Source organism: Callionymus lyra, chromosome 16, assembly GCF_982586985.1.
Source record: "Callionymus lyra chromosome 16, fCalLyr1.hap1.1, whole genome shotgun sequence".
NCBI lineage: Eukaryota > Metazoa > Chordata > Actinopteri > Syngnathiformes > Callionymidae > Callionymus > Callionymus lyra.
Genome location: NC_141833.1, coordinates 19,530,488 through 19,554,225, shown reverse-complemented (window position 1 = coordinate 19,554,225; position 23,738 = coordinate 19,530,488). Strand labels below are relative to the sequence as shown.

The following is a 23,738-nucleotide window of genomic DNA, read 5'->3' as shown; positions in this document are numbered from 1 at the left end:
CATCGATGGACACACACAACCAGAAGACACACATCAATGGAGACACATGACAACACGACACACATCGATGGTCACACACAACCACAAGACACACAAATATGAACACACACAACCACAAGACACACATCAATGGACACACACAACAACAGGACACACATCTATGGTAACACACAACCACAAGACACACATCAATGGACACACACAACAACAGGACACACATTAATGGACACACACAACCACAACACACACATTAATGGACACACACAACCACACGACACACATCAATGGATACACACAACAACAGGAAAAACATCTATGCACACACACAAACACAAGACACACATCAACTGACACACGCAACCACAAGACACACAAATATGGACACACACAACCACAAGACAAACATCAAAGGACACACACAACCACAAGACACACACATATGGACACACACAACCACAAGTCACACATTAATGAACACACACAACCACAAGACAAACATCAAAGGACACAAACAACCACAAGACACACACATATGGACACACACAACCACAAGACAAACATCAATGGACACACACAACCACAAGACACACAAATATGGACACACACAACCACAAGGCACACAAATATGGACACACACAACCACAAGGCACACATCAATGGACACACACAACCACAAGACAAACATCAATGGACACACACAACCACAAGACACACACATATGGACACACACAACCACAAGGCACACAAATATGGACACACACAACCACAAGGCACACACATATGGACACACACAACCACAAGGCACACATCAATGGACACACACAACCACAAGACACACATATGGACACACACAACCACAAGGCACACAAATATGGACACACACAACCACAAGGCACACATTAATGGACACACACAACCACAAGACAAACATCAATGGACACACACAACCACAAGACACACAAATATGGACACACACAACCACAAGGCACACATTAATGGACACACAACCACAAGACAGATATCAATGGACACACACAACCACAAGACACACAAATATGGACACACACAACCACAAGGCACACATTAATGGACCCACACAACCACAAGACAAACATCAATGGACACACACAACCACAAGACAAACATCAATGGACACACACAACCACAAGACACACACATATGGACACACACACAACCACAAGGCACACAAATATGGACACACACAACCACAAGACAAACATCAATGGACACACACAACCACAAGCAACACAAATATGGACACACACAACCACAAGGCACACAAATATGGACACACACAACCACAAGGCACACATTAATGGACACACACAACCACAAGACAAACATCAATGGACACACACAACCACAAGACACACAAATATGGACACACACAACCACAAGACAAATATCAATGGACACACACAATCGAAAGACACACATAAATTAATAAACACACACAGAAATACAAAAAAACCAACACACACACACATACACAGAAACAAATGTGAAAAGCTAGACACACAAAGATTCACACATTCACACAAAGAAACACATATCCACACACACACACACACTCTTCTTCACAGAAACACACATTCTCAGACAGACACACACACATTTACACACAGACACACACTCTCTCACCGACACACACTGGGGTCTCATGGTGGTATTTACCTGGACTACTGGCATTATTAGCAGCTTCTCCGTCCGCCGTGACCTTTATGAAGATCTGCAGGAGAAGAATAAACGTATTCAGAGCAGCAGGAGCAGCTCTGGAGAACCATGGTCTCTGACTTCAGTGAAGATGCACCAGAGCAGCTCTGGAGAACCATGGTCTCTGACTTCAGTGCAGATGCACCAGAGCAGCTCTGGAGAACCATGGTCTCTGACTTCAGTGCAGATGCACCAGAGCAGCTCTTGAGAACCATGGTCTCTGACTTCAGTGATGAAGAACAAGAGCAGCTCTGGAGAACCATGGTCTCTGACTTCAGTGAAGATGCACCAGAGCAGCTCTGGAGAACCATGGTCTCTGACTTCAGTGCAGATGCACCAGAGCAGCTCTGGAGAACCATGGTCTCTGACTTCAATGAAGATGAAGAACATGAAGATCCTCTCTCTCGTGTTAACCTTGTTCGGGTCTTGTTACCTCCTCCAGAGACGTGTCTGAGATGCCGAAGCTGCTGAGGCCCATGTCTCCGAGCGTGTCCTCCAGCTCCCTGAAGAGACTGGCGTACGCTCGGTGCTTGAAGCCCTTGTTGGGCAGAAGGTACGTCACTTCCTGTCCGATCATCTCGATCATCTTGGCCTCAGGGACGTGATGGTGGATCAGGTTCGTGATGTTCTCCACGTCTCCTGAGGGACAGGAACCATGATTGAGGAGGACCTCAGAGTGTTTGTGTGTCTCTGTACGTGTTTCTCTGTATGTATGTGTGTTTGTCTCTCTGTATTTGTGTGTTTGTGTCAGACTGTGAGTTTGTGTGCGTTGTGTGTGTCTTTGTGTGTGTTTGCTTGTCTGTCTCTGTATTTCTCTATTTGTGCTTGTTAGTGCGTGTGTGTCAGTATTTGTGTGTCTGTGTGTGTTCATGTGTCTGTTTGCATGCCTTTGTGTATCTATTTGTGTCTCTGTATTTCATTATATGTGCTTGTGTGTGTTCATGTGTCAGTATTTGTGTATCTGTGTGTGTTCATGTGTCTGTTTGCATGTCTGTGTGTGTCTCTGTATGTGTTTCTTTGTGTGTCTGTTTGTGTCTCTGTACTTCATTATATGTGCTTGTTAGTGTGTGTTTGTCAGTATTTGTGTCTCTGTGTGTGTTCATGTGTCTGTTTGCATGCCTGTGTGTGTCTCTGTATGTGTTTCTTTTTGTGTCTGTTTGTGTCTCTGTACTTCATTATATGTGCTTGTTAGTGTGTGTGTGTCAGTATTTGTGTCTCTGTGTGTATTCATGTGTCTGTTTGCATGTCTGTGAGTGTTTGTTTGCATGTCTTTGTGTATCTGTTTGTGTCTCTGAAATGTCTCTATATGTGCTTATTAGTGTGTGTGTGTGTCAGTATTTGTGTCTCTGTGTGTGTTTGTGAGTTTCTCTGTCACTGTGTATTTTTTCTATGCGTTTGCCTTTCTGTTTGTGTCTTACTGTAGGTGTGTGTCTGTGTGTTTGTTTCCCGTGTATCTTTGTGTGTATCTGGCTGTGTGTATAAGTGTGTGTATGTGACTGTGTCTCCCTGTTTGAGTGTTTCTTTGAGTGGGTGTTTCTTTCAATGTGTGTTTGCGTGTGTGTGTGTGTGTGTGTGTGTGTGTGTGTGTGTGTGTGTGTGTGTGTGTGTGTGTGTGTGTGTGACTCCTCCCACTCACCATCCATCACTCTGTCTGCACTTGGTTGATTGTGCGTCTGATCTTTGTATTTGGTGCAGATGGAGCAGGCGCACGAACAGTCGGACGCACAATCGCAGTCGTTCTGACGCGGGACGAGAAAACGTTAGAACCTCGAACCTCAACTATAGTGCGACCAGCACGTGTGTGTGTGTGTTGTTGCTGCACCTCCTTCTTCTTCAGATCCTTCATGCGGCGCACCAGCGTCAGGTAGAAGCCCACGCCGAAGCAGTTCTTCAGGAAGAGCGGCGAGCCGCAGCAGTGCAGCTGACCTTTGGAGATGATGGCGATGCGGTCGCTCAGCAGGTCGGCCTCGTCCATGTGGTGCGTGGACAGAATCACGGTCCGACCTGTGGGATAGAACCGCTGAGTGAGTGAGGAAGTACTGAGGTACTTGTAGTGTAGTAAAAGTATTATGATTTGATACTTGTTCTGACTAAATTTGAAGCATACAAAAGTATATGTTCAAGTATACTCAACGAAAAGAGTAATATATAATTCTTCAAGTAAATTTCATAAAGTATACTTGAGTATAAGTACAAGTATACATCAGTGTACCATTTAAAAGTATAGTATGTCAAAAATAAACAGTGTGTGTCTGTGCGCAACGTTTGGACACACAATGTTTCTGTGTGTGTTTGCATTTCCATGTGTGTTTGTGTCAGTGTGTACATGTGGGTTTGTTTTTAAATATTGCGTGTGTTCAAAAATAATTCAACTATAGTACTTCAATTTAGGTATAAAATGTACCTTTACTCTTAGTAAAAAAGTATTCTCATAGTACATTTGAATATAATTCTTCTTGCTGAGGGAACGCTAATCCTTTGCTTTTTGCTGCTAATGGTTAGTTTTACCGCTAATGCTAACACCATTGCTAACACTAACGCTAACACTAATGCCAACCCTAATGCAAAAACCAATGCTAACACTATTGCTAACACCAATGCTAAAACCAATGCTAACACTATTGCTAACACTATTGCTAACACCAATGCTAACACTAATGCTAAAACCAATGCCAACACTATTGCTAACACTAATGCTAACACTATTGCTAACACTAATGCTAACATTAATGCTAACACTAATGCTAAAACCAATGCTAACTTTTTTCTCGTTACCATGTTTGTACTTCAACAAAAGGTCCCAGATGGATCTTCTGGAATACGGGTCCACTCCTGAAGTCGGCTCATCCAAGATCACGACCCTTGACCCTCCGACAAACGCCATGGCAACCGACAGCTTCCTCTGCATGCCGCCTGCAGGATATGTGGAGTATAAGAGGTTCGGCTCGTTTTGGAACATGAAGTGTTGGTCCACCTGAGAGGTTCTGGGCTTCGTCGTTCCTCTTGTGAGGGAGACCCAGGTCCATCAACATCTCCTCCATCTCCAGCTCCGCCTCCTCTTGACTGCGACCTTTCAGGAGTGAGTAGAAGAGGATGTGCTCCTCCACTGTGAGGCTGGGAGATAAGAGAGACAAAATCATTCTGTTGACCTCTAATTAAAACCTTCATGACCCCTTTCTAAAGTCTTCATGACCTCTATATAAAGTCTTCATTACCTCTATATAAAGTATTCATGACCTCTAAATAAAGTATTCAGGACCTCTAAATAAAGTCTTCATGACCTTTAAATAAATATTTCATGACCTCTAAATAAAGTATTCATGACCTCTAAATAAAGTATTCATGACCTCTAAATAAAGTCTTCATGACCTCTAAATAAAGTCTTCATGACCTTTAAATAAATATTTCATGACCTCTAAATAAAGTATTCATGACCTCTAAATAAAGTCTTCATGACCTCTAAATAAAGTCTTCATGACCTTTATATAAATATTTCATGACCTCTAAATAAAGTATTCATGACCTCTAAATAAAGTCTTCATGACCTCTAAATAAAGTCTTCATGACCTCTAAATAAAGTATTCACAACCTCTAAATAAAGTCTTCATGACCTCTATATAAAGTCTTCATGACCTTTAAATAAATATTTCATGACCTCTAAATAAAGTATTCATGACCTCTAAATAAAGTCTTCATGACCTCTAAATAAAGTCTTCATGACCTTTAAATAAATATTTCATGACCTCTAAATAAAGTATTCATGACCTCTAAATAAAGTCTTCATGACCTCTATATAAAGTATTCATGACCTCTAAATAAAGTCTTCATGACCTCTAAATAAAGTCTTCATGACCTCTAAATAAAGTCTTAATGACCTCACAATAGAGTCTTCATGACCTCTAAATAAAGTCTTCATAACCTCTAAATAAAGTATTCATGACCTCTATATAAAGTATTAATGACCTCTATATAAAGTCTTCATGACCTCTAAATAAAGTCTCCTTGACCTCTAAATAGTAAGTAAGTAACTAAAGGTTATTTGTAAAACAAAAATGTGTGTGTGTGTCTTCTTTTCTGTATGATTGCGTAACTGTAAATACAATCTGGATGACCTTTAATAAAGTCTGGATGACCTTACAAAGTCTGGATGACCTTTACAAAGTCTGTATTACCTTTAATAAAGTCTGTATGACCTTTAATAAAGTCTGGATGACCTTACAAAGTCTGGATGACCTTTACAAAGTCTGGATTACCTTTAATAAAGTCTGTATGACCTTTAATAAAGTCTGGATGACCTTACTAAGTCTGGATGACCTTTACAAAGTCTGGATTACCTTTAAAAAAAGTCTGTATGACCTTTAATAAAGTCTGTATGACCTTGAGAGACGGTGTGTTCACACTCACTTGTTGAAGAGGATGTTGTGCTGAGGACACATTCCCAGAGACTCTCTGATGTTGTCCATGTCTGTGCGAATGTCTCGTCCGTTGATGAAGGCGGTTCCAGACGTGGGCGGGAACAGACCAGTCAAGATGGACCTGCAGAGGATCACCTTTTGTTAGGTCAGATGAGAGGCGCCCCCTGGTGGTCACTGAGTCACTGTGGTTATTAAAGGTTTGGACATGTTTGTGTTTGTGCGTCTCGCTTCTGAGTGTGTGGGTGTTTGCATTTGTGTGTTTAAGTGTGTCTGTCTGTGTCTGCTACTGTATTGTGTGTGTGTCAGTGTGGTTGTGTGTGTTTAAGTGAGTGGGGGTTTGCATTTGTGTTTATGACTGACTGTGTTTGCTACTGTGTGTTCTGTGTATATTTGTGTTTATGTAAGTCAGTGTGTTTCTGTGTATGTTTCTGTCTTTGCTTTGATGCGTTTGTTAATCTTAATTTGTGTGTTATTGAGTGCTTGCTTCTGTGTGTTTATGTGTCTTTGTGTTTATGTGTTACTGTTTACTTCTGTGTGTTTGTGTCTTTGTGTTTATGTGTTACTGTTTGCTTCTGTGTGTTTGTGCGTCTGATTGCTTATGTGTGTTTATGTGTGACTGTTTGCTTCTGTGTGTTTGTGTGTCTGATTGCTTCTGTGTGTTTATGTGTCTTTGTGTTTATGTGTTACTGTTTGCTTCTATGTTAGTGTGTCTGATTGTTTCTGTGTGTTTATGTGTCTTTGTGTTTATGTGTTACTGTTTGCTTCTGTGTGTTTGTGCGTCTGATTGCTTCTGTGTGTTTATGTGTGACTGTTTGCTTCTGTGTGTTTGTGTGTCTGATTGCTTCTGTGTGTTTGTGTGTTCATGAGTGTGTTTTTTATGGCCTTTTGTGCGTGCTTTTGTAGCTGTTTAGTTTCGTGTGTTTTAGTGTGTGTGTCTTCATTTTTGTTTGTTTGTGTGGCTGTTTAGTTTTATGTATTTGTGTTGAAGTCTGTCTTTCTTTTTTGTGTGTATTTTTGTTTGTCTTTACTTCTAAATATTTTGTTTTGTGTGTCTTTGCTTGCGTGTGTTTATGTTTGACGGTCTCATTTTTTTATGTGTCTTTGTGTTTATGTGTTACTGTTTGCTTCTGTGTGTTTATGTGTGTCTGATTGCTTCTGTGTGTTTGTGTGTTCATGAGTGTGTTTTTTATGGCCTTTTGTGTGTGCTTTTGTAGCTGTTTAGTTTTGTGTGTTTTAGTGTCTGTGTCTTCATTTTTGTTTGTTTGTGTAGCTGTTTAGTTTTGTGTATTTGTGTTGAAGTGTGTCTTTCTTTTTTTTGTATGTATTTTTGTTTGTCTTTACTTCTAAATATTTTGTTTTGTGTGTCTTTGCTTGCGTGTGTTTATGTTTGACTGTCTCATTTTTTGTGTGTGTTTGTGTTTATGTGCTTGTGTGTGTTGTTTTGAGGTCACTTTAAGTTCTCTGCTTGCTAATAAAGACAGTAATATAATCAATCCCTGTGTTGTAAATGTGTGTAAATGTAAGTTTTAACTCACATTAAAAACGTAAAGGTTTTCGACAGAGAAAGTTTGACAGCAGACGGGCGACTCGTGGGCAGAACTCACATGGTGGTAGTTTTTCCAGCACCGTTGTGACCCAGGAAGGAGGTGATCTGTCCTTCATAGAAGTTGATGCTGAGACAGTTGACAGCAGGACGAGAGCTTCTGTCAAACACCTTCACCAGATCCAGGATCTGAACCCCCAACCCCAGACCGAGCGGGTCCGGCTCGAAGAACAGAGGCTCTACGACAGAAGATGGTTTTGAAGACACACCGGTCCAGGACTTCTTGACTTCCTCACCTGCTCCCTCCTCCTCCTTCTGCTCCTCCTGGTCCGGCGTCTCCTCCGTCCTCCTCAGCAGCTCCTTCCTCCTCTCCAGCTGCTCCCTCTTGTTCTGGTGCTTGCATCTGCTCCCTGATCCGTTACAGGTGGACGTCTCTGGAGTCTCTGGGGTCTCACAGCTCTCCACGTCTTTCTCCGCTTCAGGTTTCCCAGGATCTGCAGAGAAGAAGACGAGACGTCACACTTCACTGCCTTCTGCTCTCAGAGATGAAGTTCTTCTTGGATTTTACCTTCGGAATCCAACTGAAAAATGTTTTTGATTTAGATGATTTCATTTAAATTTAGATTGTTTTTGTTCTTCAATTAAGGCCTTATTCGTTATTGATGAATTATATGTTTATTTGTGTATCTAAAAATCATTATTGTGTGTTTCCTTGTTTGTTTTTTGCCCTATTTGGTTTGTGTGTTTGTTTCTGAATGTTTTTTTGTGCGTCTGTCTTTTGGGTGTGTTATTGTGTCTGTGTGTGTTTCCTTCTATGTGTGTTTGTGTTTTTGTTTTTATGTTCTTGTGTGTCTGTTTTAAGGCTTGTCTCATTTTCATTTCATTTGTGTGTCTCTGTGTGTGTTATTGTCCGTTTTCATGTTTGTTTCTGACTATTCAATTCTTTGTTTATTTCTGCTAGTGTTTTAGTGTGTATTTTTGGTTTTTGTTTATGTTCGAGAGTGTGTGTTTGTGTCTGTTTTTTAGGCTTGTCTGTGTTCATTTGTGTGTCTCTTCCGTTTTGTTTTTGTCTGTTTTCGTGTCTGTTTGTTTCAGACTATTTGTTTCTGTTTGTGTCTGTTTATTTCTGCTTGTGTTTTATTGTGTATATTTATTTGTGTTTGTTTTTTTTGTTTATGTTCTTGAGTGTGTGTGTGTGTTTGTGTCTGTTTTTTAGGCCTGTTTGTGTTCATTTGTGTTTCTCTTCTGTTTTGTTTATGTCTGTTTTGGTGTCTGTTAGTTTCAGACTATTTGTTTCTGTGTGTGTCTGTGTTTATTTCTGCTTGTGTTTTATTGTGTATATTTATTTGTGTTTTTTGTTTATGTTTGTGAGTGTGTGTCAGTTTTTTTTAGGCTTGTCTGTGTTCATTTGTGTGTCTCTTCTGTTTTGTTTTTGTCTGTTTTCGTGTGAGTTTGTTTCTGACTATTTGTTTCTGTGTGTGTGTCTATGCTTATTTATGCCCGTGTTTTATTGTGTATATGTTTCTGTGTTTTTGTTTATGTTTGTGAGAGTGTGTGTGTGTTTTAAGGCTCGCCTGTGCTCATTTTTGTGTCTCTTCTGTTTTGTTTTTGTCTGTCTTTGTGTCTTTTTTTTTCTGAACCATTCATTTCTGTGTGTCTGTGTATATTTCTGCTTGTGTTTTAATGTGTATATTTATTTGTGTTTGTTGTTTATGTTCGTGAGTGTGTGTGTCTCAGTCTGTGTTTTGGAGAATCATAAAAAATCAAAATACAACATTCTATAACAATCAAATAAAAATTAACATATGACTGACTTTTTATTTAATATAATTGAATAAAATTACATGTTCAAAAATTAAATAATGACTAAATTTACTGATGTGTTTATTTTTGCTGATGAAGCTCAGCTGGAGCCTCAGAGCAGAATCAGCTAATTCTCCCTCCGACCTTTAGAGCAACATCTCCTCGATCAGCTGATAAGGTCAAAGCAGACACTTTGATTAAAGTGACATTTGCTCCTGGAGTAGATCCCTCACCTTCAGCGCCGGCTCCTGCACCTGCAGAGCTCTGCCAGTAGGAGGGCTGCAGCGGGAAGTAGAAGGGTCGTCCGATGCCGTACTGACCTGTGGAAGGAGAGCGCCATGAGATCAGGTAAGTAAGTAAGTAAGTAAGTAAGTCATTTTTATTTATATAGCGCTTTTTCAGACCAGGGTCACAAAGCGCTTAAACAATCAAAACAATATTCAATAAAGTGTATAGTTTAAAGGTCAAGATAAAACTGAGAACACAACAGGAGTTCCAGAAAAACAAGGAAAAGCCTGAACAAATAAGAACGTCTTAAGATGTTTCTTGAAGGAGTCAGTAGATCATCAAACACAGAGATCGTTCCAAAGCTTAGGAGCAACAGTCTGGAAGGATTTCTCTCCTCTGGTCCTGAACCGTGTTCAGGAACCATCAGTAGATTCTGATCCACAGACCTCAGAGCCCGAGCTGGGGTGTAAGTCTGGATCAGATCACTGATGGAAGGTCTGACCATGAATAGATCTGAAAGTAAGAACCAGAATTTTAAAAGTTGATCCTGAAAGAGCAGCCAGTGAAGAGTTTTAAGGACCGTAGAAATGTAAGTTCTTCTACTAGAGCGGGTCAGAATTCTGGCTGCAGAGTTTTGTATGAACTGCAGGCGAGACAGATCCTTCTTGTTAAGACATGAAAATAAACTGTTACAATAGTCCAGACGAGAAGAAACAAACGCATGGATTGCAAGCTCCAGATCATGTTGTGAGAACATTTTCCTAAGTTTAGAGATTTTTCTCAGTTGAAGGAAACAGTTTCTGGTCAGTTTTCTTCAGTGTTGAACTAGAGACATGTCTTTATCAGATGTGCTCGGATCGGACGGCGCACCTGGGAAGACGTTGTCCAGGTACCAGGCCAGGAGGCCGTACAGCAGCGCGTCCACCACCATCATGAGGATGGAGGTGAGGAAGGAGTACGAGTCCTTCTCCAGCGGACTGGTCCCGATGTTGTTCCACTGCAGACCCAGGCCCTGCTCCTCGTACCTGGACAGGTACTCCGTCCCGAAGCCGAAGGCCACCGGAGACAAGAGGCTCTGCGGACGAAATAATAATAATAATACTATAAAAGATACAAATTTAATCCATAAATCTAGAGAAACATCACTTGAAAGCAGAGGATTTGAGTGATGCGCTCGTATAACTGTCATTACGGTAGCACTCAGGATATCTGCAGTTATCCAAAAAAGAACTAGGGGGCGCCAAACACAAATGATAGAAAAATTAAATGAATAAAATATATTATAGAAATAATATTATAAAACGTGTTTTTATGTATGAGTGTCTTTGTGTTTGTGTTTATGTGTGTTCGTCTTTGTCTACCTGTTTATGTGTGACTGTTTTATGTATGTGTTGGTGCTTCTGTGTGTGTCTGCGCTTTTGTGTATATCTATGTGTAAATATGCGACTGTTACTGTGTGTTCGATATGTGACTGTTTTTGTGTGTGAGTGTTTGTTTCTGTGTGTTTTGTGTATGTATGTGTGTGACTTTTTCTGTGTTTGTGTGTGTCTGTGTGTTTATGTAGGACTGTTTGTCTGTATGTTTATGTGTGACTGTCTTTGTGTCTGTGTGTTTATGTAGGACTGTTTGTCTGTATGTTTATGTGTGACTGTCTTTGTGTCTGTATGTTTATGTAGGACTGTTTGTGTGTCTGTGTGTTTATGTAGGACTGTTTGTGTGTCTGTGTGTTTATGTAGGACTGGTTGTGTGTCTGTGTGTTTATGTAGGACTGTTTGTGTGTCTGTGTGTTTATGTAGGACTGTTTGTGTGTCTGTGTGTTTATGTATGACTGTTTGTATGTATGTTCATGTGTGACTGTCTTTGTGTCTGTGTGTCTGTGTGTCTGTGTTTTTATGTGTGACTGTCTGTGTGTCGGTGTCTTTAAGTGAGACTGTTTGTGTGTTTATGTATAACTGTTTGTGTGTTTTATGTGTGGTTATTTTTTCTCTGAACATGTGCTTGTATGTTTAGCTGTGTGTGTGTTTCATAGTTTGCATCTGTGTGTTTTGGTTAATTTGTGTGTGTGTTTATGTGTGTGTTTGCTTCTGTGCGTGTCTTTTGTGTTAATGTGCGACTGTTCTGTGTGTTTGTGTTTCTGTATGTTTTTGACTGTGTCTTTATGTATAACTGTTTGTGTCTTTGTCTGTTTATGTGTGACTGTTTGTGTGTCTGTGTGTTTATGTATAACTGTTTGTGTGTTTATGTATAACTGTTTGTGTGTTTTATGTATAACTGTTTGTGTGTTTTATGTGTGATTATTTTTTCTCTGAACATTTGCTTATATGTTTAGCTGTGTGTGTGTTTGATAGTTTGCCTCTGTGTGTTTTGGTTCATGTGTGTGTCTGTGTGTTTATGTGTGAGTGGTTTCTTTTGTGTGTGTGTGTGTGTGTGACAAAATGTGTTATGTTCAGGTCACTTCAACATCTCTGCCTGCTAATTTTTTTTTTTTTTTATGGGTTTTAAGTTAAAAAACAAAGATATATTTTTGTAAATTGGTGACATTTTAAAAGCCACACAATCCACAGGAACCCTGTCTTCTTAAAGGTCAAAGGTCGGTGACGTACTGCGGCCAGCTTGATGTTGGTGGTGATGCGGTCCTGCCAGGCGGAGCAGAGGATGTGGGGCAGGTAGAGGGTGAAGTAGATGATGCCGCTGCAGGCGGCCGCCAGGTTGGCCTTGTTGAAGAAGACGCTCATGAGGAAGCACTGCATGATGGTGCACACGGTGAAGGTCAGCAGGAAGAAGAAGACCAGGACGGGGTCGCTGTAGTTCAGCACCTTCCCTCCCTGCGTGATTGACAGAAAAAAGGAGTTACATTTGTGTAAATAGATCCAGCAGAGGGCGCCAGAGCTCTCTCACCATGATGATGAAGGTGAGCAGGGCAGTGCTGGCCGTCATCATGACCAGGCTGTCGATGAACCACGTCCACCAGATCACGCCGTTGTTCACCCCCATGGCCTTCAGGGTCTCCTTGAGCCGCAGCTCCTTCTCCAGCACGATGCTCTTCACCGTCATGGACACGGAGTAGATCCAGGCCAGCACCATGAACATCGGGAAACATCTGTTCAGCGTGATCATGAAGCTGGAAACCAAAGAGAAGATCCAGTGGATCATTTAATTTTACGTAAAATAATGTTTTAAATGAAGTGTCATGAAGTACATATTTTAAATGCCATTATAAATGTAAATCTTTACTTTTTTGTCATTTTTAATAAGAATATAAACTATTTCAAACAATCTCATATCCTAATAAATGTTATATATTTGACTTAAATCTTGTAATAAACACAATATAAGAATTTAATCTTGCAATAAACCCAATAAAGGAACTTAAATGTATTAATAAATATACACAACTTTAATCTTTAAATTAATGTAATGTATACGACTTGAATCCCCAAATAAACGTTATATAAGTAAGTAAGTAAGTAAGTAATTTTTATAAATATAGCGCTTTTCCAGACCAAAGCACACAAAGCACTTAAACAATCAAAACAATATTCAATAAAGTATATGTTTTAAAGTATTATATATATATAATATAATAATGTAAATAACACGACTTTGATCTTGAAATAAAATGATTGTACAACTTAAAAAAATTCTACATTTCCAGAAATTACAATACATAGTATTTAAACCAAACCTATTAAAATGTTAAAATATGCTTATGATACTCTACGGTATTTTATGTATATATAAATAAAATGAACTCTTAAAAGTGAACACATAGCATGCTAGCCTAGCTAGTTGCTAACACTGCTAGCTGCAGTCATTATGGAGGGAATTTTAAACTCGTAAAATTAAAAAATGTATCATTTCTAATATCAAATTAAGATATTTTTAGGAAAACATTGAATGTTTTAAAACAATTTTGTGATTTCAGTGGAAGTAATCTTCTGTGTTACGGGATGATCAAAATTAATGAATCTGCTCTGTGGAGAAGGTTATTAAATATTCATTATTATTGTGTAATAAAGTATTTAGTTTTGAACAAAGATGGAATTTCCTCTGAACTAACATTAGCCTGTGACTCTTATCAACATGTAGTTTTCATGCACCGTCAAACAAAAGGTTCCAGACCCCTGACTTGATTTACACTCACAGGTCGTCCACGTAACAAGGGTACGGCATCTGCTGGACGTAGACCCCTAGTGGCCAGTCGTTGCCGGTGTGCAGCTTGATGATCCCGTGTTCGATCATGTCCTGCAGGTAAGCAAAGCCTCCCCAAATGTACCTCTGGTCCTCCATGGGGTCCGCCCGGGGTCCGGGGTCCCAGTACCTGGACACAAATACTAGTTAAACACACCAGAAACATGACTTCCTGGATAAACTACTGAATTACTACGCAATCTCGCAGAGTAATATTACAGAACCTTGCGGTATAATAATACAGATCCTCATTGAGTAATACTACAGAACCTTGTGGAGTAATACTAGAGAACCTTGTGGATTAATACTACAGAACCTCGCGTAGTAATACAACAGAACCTCACGGAATAATACTACAGAAACTTGCAGAGTAATACTACAGAAACTTGCAGAGTAATACTACAGAACCTTGCGGAGTAATACTACAGAACCTCGCTGAGTAATACTACAGATCCTCGTGGAGTAATACTACAGAACATTGCAAAGTAATAATACAGAACCTTGTGGAGTAATACTAGAGAACCTTGTGGAGTAATACTACAGATCCTCGTGGAGTAATACTACGGAACATTGCAAAGTAATAATACAGAACCTTGTGGAGTAATACTAGAGAACCTTGTGGAGTAATACTAGAGAACCTTGTGGAGTAATACTACAGAACCTTGCTTAGTAATACAACAGAACCTCACGGAATAATACTACAGAAACTTGCGGAGTAAAACTACAGAACCTCGCAGAGTTATACTACAGAACCTTGCGGAGTAATACTATAGAACCTCGCTGAGTAATACTACAGAACCTCATTGAGTAATAATACAGAAGCTTGCAGAGTAATACTACAGAACCTTGCGGATTACAACTACAGAACCTCACAGAGTAATACTACTGAACCCCTTGGACTATGGAACCTTGTGGAGTAATACTATGATGCCTTCTGTAGTAATACTACGGAGGCTCAAGGAGTAATACTTTGGAATCAGAACCTTGCATTGTAATACTACGGAACCTTGCGAAGTAATACTACGTAGCTTCTTGGAGTAATACTCATGGAACACGCAGAGTAATACTAAGGAGCCTCACAGTGTAATATTAAGGAACCTTGCAAAGTAATACTATGGAGCCCAGCAGATTGATACTACTGGACCTTGTGGAGTTATACTACGGAACCTCACAGTGTAATACTACGGAACCGCGCAAAGGAATACTGTGGAATGATCTGTAGTAATACCACAGAGGCTCGTGGAGTAATACTACAGAGCCTTTTGTAGTAAAACCACGGAGGTTCGTGGGGTATTACTACAGAACCTCAAGGAGTAATACTATTAAACCTCATGGATTAATACGTTTTTGAGAGAACTAAAGGATTTTAAGTCTACCTTTTAGTCTGAAACATACGGTATTCGTAAATATAAGGCTTCACTGTGATTTAACAACTACTTTAACAACAACTCTTTAACACTCACCTGTCCTTGATCTTGTTGGTTCGCTCCACGGCGTCGATGTCCATGCGGATCTTGTACTTGACGTGCGCGGGGACGCTGGTGGTCCAGGGGTACATGTCCACGAACACCACGCCCGCCCAGAACTTGTTGTCCTCCAGCAGGTGCAGAGCCTGGTGGATCATCTGGGACTCGTCCGTGTGGGCCGAGAACTTGTCCAGGTTCACGCACTGCAGGAGGAGGAGGAGAGGACATCGTGAGAGACGCCGACCAGAACGATGATAAAAGAGGATCTTTAGTGCCATCTAGTGGCCTTTGAAAGTAAGGACAGTGTATCATGAAGCCTCAACAGACCTTCACTGCTGGTCAAAGATAAAAGAAAAGCATGTTTATTTGACAGTTTCTCTATGAAAAAAGTGGAATTACCCCGTGAAGCTCACACACACACACACACACACACACACCGTGTCCAATGCTTTCACATGACAGGACAGAACCCAGACGACCATCAGAGACAAACAACCGAGCTTTTTTTTCTTTTAACTTCACACAGAGACCCTCACAGAAGACCCTCCAGTGTGAGAACCGGGTCGGGGCCGGACAGAGGATCCATCAGCGGCGGCTCTCAGATGAGAGGACGGGCGGATGACAGCTATATCTAATTAAACCAAATGGCCGGGGTTTGTTGCGAGGGGCTCCAAGGGGCCCCCGGAGTTGAACGTGGGAGACAAAGACCAGATTGAGATGCGCCGATAGCAGCACGTCTCTGAGACGACCCCCCCGGAGATGGAAGGTGTGAAGGATGGAGTGATTTGCCCTCTTTTATCTGCAGGAGCAGGCGTTTGTCTTGGACCACTTGAACCGCCTTCAGCCGGGCCTGGTGGGACCAACACTCATCATGGGTGCTCAGAGAAGGTGGGGGGGTGGACTGGACCTCCCCCCTTGAAGAAAGACTGATTTGAAGCTTGTGCAGCAGCAGCAGTGGACAGTTTCATCAGGGGCCACATTATATATGGTAGTGAGGGGTCGTCACACCGAGAGAAGATAACGGTGAAGAATAGATTTGATTAAAAACGCAGTACGTTACAATATTACAACGTATTAGGGTAAATAAAAAACTTACATTAATCATGCAATACGACTTTAATCTTGTTATAAAAGTAATATATACGACTTTAACCTTGTAATAAACATAATATACATCACCTTAATCTCAGTTATATATATATATACTGTATATGACTTTATTCTTGTGATATATACCAATTCAAACTTGTTATAATGTAATATATACACCTTTAATTCTGTAATAATGAATAATAAATATAATATGAAATACATACAATACAAAAAAAATACGTTTTTACACTTGTAATAAACTTCCATACGCTTTAATATCGTTATAACTGAAAAACATACAACTTTAACCTTGTAATAAACGTAATATATACCACTTTAATCTCAACAATATATATGAGTTTGAATTAGTTGTAAAACAATAAATACACATTTATTCCTGTAATAAACGAATTGTGTACAACTCGTAATAGATGTAAGATACATTTTTACACTTGTAATAAACTTTATAAAGCTTTAAAATGCTTTTAAATTGAATATATAGGACTTTAACCTTGTGATAAACTTAATATGAACCAATTTAATATTTTTAACGTAATACGACTTTTATCTCATAAATACAGAAGCTAGTCATTTCAATGTAATTAAGAAATATCGTAATAAGAGTAAAAAAACAACTTTAATCATGTAAAAAGTGTAAAAAATACCATTTAATATCTTAATAAATGCTATAAACGACTTAAATCTCCTTTTTAACATAATATATACGACTCTTATCTCTTGATAAACGTGAGATTCCCCCTTGTGGGACTAATGAAGGAAAATCTAATCTAATCAAATAGATTTACATCTCGTAAAAAAAAGTAATATACACTACTTTAAAATAGAAATATTACGTAACATATACAACTTTAATCTTGTCATGATCATCATAAATCAGCTTTTATCTAGTAATAGTAAATAAATAAAAAATGTTTTAAGTGGCCCCAATACTCAATGTGGCAGGAATCTATACACAGGTATTGAGTATTTCTTTGATGTAAAAAAAAAAGAAAATTGGAAAGATTATTTGAAGATGAAGTAAGAAAGAAATAGTCATTTCTAAAGCGTCTTTGTAGACCAGGGTCACAAAGCGCTTCAACAAACAAAAACAATACACAGTCAAAATATATACTTTAAATGTCAGGATAAAAATGTGTTTGTCTTATGTGTCTTGATCTTTAAAGTATATACTTACTTACTTACAAATAAGTCCCAGAAAATCAGGGAAAAGCTCAAATAAAAATGTCTTAAGATGTTTCTTGAAGTGCATTACTATCTTATATTTATTCTAATGCTTTATTGTTAGAATATTTGAATACAATGATATAGAATTAATAGTATATAATATATAATAATAATATATTATAACATCATTTTATATGTAATATTTTTTCACATCAAGGGAGCCCCCTTGTGGCCAACAATGTTACCACATGTGTTAACTTTGATAGCAAACATTTCACTACATCAGGTCACAGGACCCTCTGGTCACATGACCCTACGGTCTCCGTACCTCTCCGTACTGGTTGAACGTCCGTACGAGTCGATCGGTGGCGTTGAAGACGTTCCTCCAGTCAAAGTCGGACATGCCGCTGGTCCTCTGCTCGTGGGCGCCGTTGTGCAGGAAGTTGAGAAGATCTTTGGTGGTGAAGTCGGTCTGCTGCAGACTCTCGTCCAGGAAGTGCATCACCGTGGGGTTCGCCAGCGTGTCCTGAGGAATGGAAGACTTTGAGATCAGACGTTTCGAAGATCGGGAGGTTGTGGTTTCGTACCCTGATCATGTTCATCTGGACGCTGCTCTGGAAGAAGGTCCAGAGCTGAGGTCCGATCTCTTCCCAGGCTTTAGCCATGTTCTGTAGCCTCTCCAGCTCCTCGAACGTGGTGTTGGCCTGAACATGGAGCCACCATCAATCCAAAATATACTAAAATCTTCAATTAATCAGCCTCAATTCTAGTAAAAATGTGACAAAATTAATATAAAATGATTAAAAATAAATAAAAATGCACATGTTTCCATGACATACAAGTATGAATCTTCGTTTTTTAGTCATTTTTTGAAGAGATTTGAACAATTTCTCTGTGTCTGGAAAGTCTCACATTGAATTATGAAAACATTTAGATTCAAAATTCGTATGTTAAATCAAACTTTTAAAATAACTGAATTATTAAAATAGTCTTCTTGAAACTTAAGCTTCTAAAGAATAAAATGTACATTTCTTATATTTAGTCGATTTATATTAAAAAAAAAACATCTTAAAACATTTTTGAGGAAAACTTAATTTAAGTTTTTGAGTTGATTTGTTGTTTTTGAAACTTTTTAAATTCTGTTTGCATTTATTAAGAGTTAATTGATTGTATTTAAAACTTGATTTAATTAGTTAATTTATGGTTTTTAATACTTTATTTAATCAGTTAATTTATTGTTTTTAATAATTTATTTAATGAGTTCATTTATTGTTTTAAATACTTTATTCAATGAGTTCATTTATTGTTTTTACTACTTTTATTTAATTAGTTAATTTATTGTTTTTAATACTTTATTCAATGAGTTAATTTATTGTTTTTAATACTTTATTCAATGAGTTAATTTATTGTTTTTAATACTTTATTTAATCAGTTAATTTATTGTTTTTAATAATTTATTTAATGAGTTCATTTATTGTTTTTACTACTTTTATTTAATTAGTTAATTTATTGTTTTTACTACTTTATATAATGAGTTCATTTATTGTTTTTAATACTTTATTTAATGATTTAATTGATTGTATTTAAAACTTTATTCAATGAGTTATTTTTAGTTTTTAATACTCTATTTAATGAGTTAATTTATTGTTTTTAATACTCTATTTAATGAGTTATTTTATTGTTTTTAATACTTTATTCAATTAGTTAATTTATTGTTTTTAATACTTTATTCAATGAGTTACTTTATTGTTTTTTACTACTTTATTTAATTTGTTAATTTATTGTTTTTAATACTTTATTATAGACTTGGGCAGGAACAATTATTTCTAGACTGGACATAACTCAGTAATAAAAAGATCATTATTATAATTCCACTCGTCTGCCAGACACAAGCGTTTACATCTTCATTTCTATCCAAACCATCATCACGACACTGATCGTGTGACGCTCACTAAATGAGTTGTGACAGTTGTGACAGTTGTGACAGTTGTGACAGTTGTGACAAGCTGGAAAATGAGCTTCTCTGCCCCCAACAGTTTTAGATCAGACCCTCTTGTGAACCCAAGGATGTGGTCGAGAGACACAGATATATATTGGGAGAGAGAGAGAGAGAGAGGGAGGGAGGTGGTCTCCGTCTCTTACACTCTTTAATATCTTGCGGACAGCGGGGGAGTCGGGGGTGAAGAGGATTTTTCCCATCAGCAGGGGTTTGACGGAATTCCACACGATTTTGGTGACGGGGTTGGACTCCAGGGTCTCCATCAGGGAGTTGCAGAAAGGAGCTGCGGGTCGAAGAAAACACACGTCGTGACCCAGATGTAGATGAAATCCTGCCAGACTCTCGTCAATTTATGCTTTTCTTTGACGTTTTTATGGCGTCCGTCCGTCATCCTCGCTCTCGGGCGTCTCAGTCGTGAACTGATGTTCCGACAGAATCGATGATCTCGTGATGAACGTCTTTATGGTTTCAAAATTCTGCTGCAGGGTTGATACTTTATTATGTTTTTGGTAATCGAATTAAGTTTTTTAAATAACACAAATACGTTTTTCTGTCAATATCTAACTTGCAATTTAAATTAAAACAGCTTATTTGTTTGATACCATTTTTAAATGATTTTGTACGACAAAAACAATCTTTATTATATTTTCTATAGAATAAAAAATATAAACTTCATCACATATTATCACATGATAACTTATAATTAATATATATATTTTTTTAAAAGTTAATTTACTTTGATCAAACCAGATTTAACTAGGCCACCAAAAATAGTTAAAATAAAAGTAAAAATATTGCTCTTTTCTTGATTTATTTTAAGTGAAACTTGGAAGAAAAAAAAAGGTTAATTCAGCCATTTTGAATCCTCCTATTTCTTTATTTTTTATCGTTTGTATTCATTTATTTAAAGCTTGTTTGGTTCATTTAAACATCATATTTCATGTATTTAGTAATTGGATTTTTATTATATATTTTTTGTCAACCAAATTTTACAACTTGTGGCCATGTTGTTGTTAAATTGTCTTATTCATAAAAATAAATATTTTTTAATACAAATGAACATTTAAAATCAAATGAACTTATATATAAGTTTCAATGGATTTCAATACCTTTTAGTACATTTTCTTCTCTGCATTCTAATAGAATAAAAAAGGTCTATATTAATAATCCCACAGCTTTGTAACCAAGTTTCTTATGTTGTTTTTTTAATGATAGAATTTAGTTAAAAACAACAAATTAAAAAATGCGATTTTTTACAGGAGTCCCTGAACGCACCAGCAGAAGAACAGAATGGAGGTTAAAGTTTCCATTGATTTAACTTTACCTTAATAAGTATTATTGAGTTCCCGAGCGTTTAAACCTGGTCGATATATATCTCGGTTTGTGATCGAAGATTTATTTAACACCTTAACGTGAAGCGCTTTTACAATTTATAGATGAATGGTAAAAAAGGAGTAATAAATGAAAAGATCTCAAGACTCACTGGCTGTGTCGTCGTAGACGTATTTACGGCTCTTGGTCCCGTTGACTCCCAGGAACACCTTGTAGTTGTTGTCCTCGTACCAGTTGAAGGACAGGACCCGAGAGCCCGAGCCCTCGGGGTACCCGCAGAAGAGGCCGGAGACGGTGGACATCAGGCCGCTGAAGGTGGACGGACCCCCGGCCCGGAACAGAGAGGAGACCGCCTTGAGCAGCTGCTGGGAGCTGTCCTGCTGCATCAGCTGAGGGACACACGGTCGTGATCGGCACGTAAGTCAGTAATTTGTATTTATAAAGCGCTTTTCCAGACCAGGGTCACAAAGCACTTAAACAATCAATACAATATTCAGTAAAGTATATACTTTAAAGGTCAAGAAAAAACTGAGAACACAACAGGAGTTCCAGAAAATCAAGGAAAAGCCTGAACAAATAGAAACGTCTTCAGATGTTTCTTGAAGGAGTCAGTAGATCATCAAACACAGAGATCGTTCCAAAGCTTAGGAGCAACAGTCTGGAAGGATTTCTCTCCTCTGGTCCTGAAGTTCAGGAACCATAAGTAGATTCTGATCCACAGACCTCAGAGCCCGAGCTGGGGTGTAAGTCTGGATCAGATCACTGATGGAAGGTCTGACCATGAATAGATCTGAAAGTAAGAACCAGGATTTTAAAGTTGATCCTGAAAGAAACTGGAAGCCAGTGAAGAGTTTTAAAGGATCGGAGAAATGTGAGTTCTTCTACTAGAGCTTCTCAAAATTCTCGCTGGTTCCATCTATCTAAATATATATAAAGATAAGTAAAGAAAATATAAATGAATTATAGGCAACATTGTTTAAACATTGTGCAACTTAAACTTGAAGTGGGAACATCAGATCTTTGGATGTGCTTTTTCAGATCAAAGTTTTTGCCTAATACTATACTATTTAGCGAGATGGAATAACTGTATAACAATATGTTTATACATGTATAAAATGTGGAATAGTTTGAAGATAGAAAATGTAATTTTTGTTCATTAAAAGATACTTATGTCAGATTTCAACGTGGATGTAACAACAAATGGTGTTTTTTTTAAATATTTGAAGAGCAGTACTGTGTCTCAAATCACATACTTCTCTTAGTGCACTTAAAGTTAGTATGCATCAGGATAATGTACGTACTAACTAGTAACTAATCCTCCACAGATAGTATGTCTCAAATCAAACTCTGCTGCTACACACTAACAGGAAATGACGCGACAGCTTCTTCTTCTACTACTATTTAACGCTGATTTCAACCAGCTGTAGGAACACTATCGCCACCTGCTGGCAGCACGTTTGGTTTGGATCAAGAAATATGAGAAACCAAATATACACCAATATATATATATATATATATAATTATAATAATAATAATAATAATAATTAAATAATTAAATTACTCGAAACATAATTCAATGCTAAAACATTTTAAATGTTCAATTCAACCATATATATATATATATATATATATATATATATATATATATATATATATGACGTAACTTCTGTTTACAACGTCACTAAGATGGCGGATGTTTAGGGTAGAAAGTGTCCATCAATCCATACTCAGTTTTGTGGGTGTCTTAGTGTCAATTTAGTGTGCATGGAGCACTACATTTCGCATACTTAGAATTGAGACGCACTTGTGCACTTAAAATACTAAGTTTAAGTACACAAGTATGCAATTTGAAACACAGCTCCGGTGATTTACTTACAAAAGGTAAATTGGTCTTTTTATGAAAATAAAATATCTCTTATTTGTATTTATTGTTCACTTAAAACATGTGAAGAATCTGAGATTTAATTGTATTACTCAGACCTACGTCCAGGTAGGAATGCGACGATGTCACTTCCTGTCTGACATAACTGACTCACAGACTGACAATGACTTCAAGAGGAAGCAGAAATATGCGGCGTCTACGCTCTCGTCTCGCCATCCTGTCCCCGCCCTCGTCTCACCTAAAGGACGCGTCCTCTCGCTCGCTACCCTCACGGTGACAGCAGGTCTACAGTGAACGTGCAGAAAAACACTGAGGAGGTGAGGGGGGGGGGGTCACTGGAATGTTGAGGTCAAGACGGGGAAGATAGCCACAAATTAAAAGTTTTTTTCTTAAACTTATTAGGTTTAAAAAAATAATGTAGGTTTTTTTTCCTCATTTAAACTAAAATAAAAAGTCAAAATATGTATAAATAGGAATAAATATGGAAGTATATCAGTAACATTATAAATAATGTGATTTACAACATTTCAAACGTTTAAACCTTTTTTTTTTTTAAGTTAATCCAATAGTTTCTATATCGAACGGTTTTATTTGTTTTTATTAAATAATTCAATTAAAAAATAAAAATGTTGAATAATTGATAATTGATGATTTTTTTTCTTCACACAAAGTTTCTTAATTCAATTATTTATGTATAGATAGAAGATTTCTTTGGGCAAAAATGTACCTTTTTTTTATTATTCAATGGTTTTAAAAGAAAAACGAATTTAATATTTAAAAATAAAAAACAATATAATAATAATAAAAATAGAATAAATAATAATAAAAAAATGTAATCAAAAATGTACTTGTTGCCAAATCATCATTA

The 23,738-nt window shown here is 37.8% G+C and overlaps 1 protein-coding gene across 2 annotated transcripts in view; it reads right to left on the bottom strand.

Moving 5' to 3' along the window:
• LOC148064097 (retinal-specific phospholipid-transporting ATPase ABCA4-like) overlaps nt 1–23,738 on the bottom strand; it is a 54,144-nt gene that overhangs the window by 18,728 nt on the left and 11,678 nt on the right. For both annotated transcript variants that reach the window (XM_087810880.1, XM_087810879.1), the window contains 19 exons: nt 21,140–21,377; nt 19,800–19,939; nt 18,245–18,361; nt 17,986–18,183; nt 15,378–15,583; nt 13,868–14,044; nt 12,622–12,844; nt 12,327–12,548; nt 10,594–10,798; nt 9,729–9,815; nt 7,989–8,186; nt 7,754–7,931; nt 6,139–6,270; nt 4,709–4,848; nt 4,510–4,647; nt 3,557–3,738; nt 3,371–3,473; nt 2,168–2,373; nt 1,696–1,750 (listed from right to left, as the gene is read on the bottom strand). In XM_087810880.1, the coding sequence (XP_087667006.1) occupies nt 1,696–1,750; nt 2,168–2,373; nt 3,371–3,473; nt 3,557–3,738; nt 4,510–4,647; nt 4,709–4,848; nt 6,139–6,270; nt 7,754–7,931; nt 7,989–8,186; nt 9,729–9,815; nt 10,594–10,798; nt 12,327–12,548; nt 12,622–12,844; nt 13,868–14,044; nt 15,378–15,583; nt 17,986–18,183; nt 18,245–18,361; nt 19,800–19,939; nt 21,140–21,377 (3,145 nt within the window). The remainder of the gene's footprint in view (nt 1–1,695; nt 1,751–2,167; nt 2,374–3,370; nt 3,474–3,556; nt 3,739–4,509; nt 4,648–4,708; nt 4,849–6,138; nt 6,271–7,753; nt 7,932–7,988; nt 8,187–9,728; nt 9,816–10,593; nt 10,799–12,326; nt 12,549–12,621; nt 12,845–13,867; nt 14,045–15,377; nt 15,584–17,985; nt 18,184–18,244; nt 18,362–19,799; nt 19,940–21,139; nt 21,378–23,738) is intronic.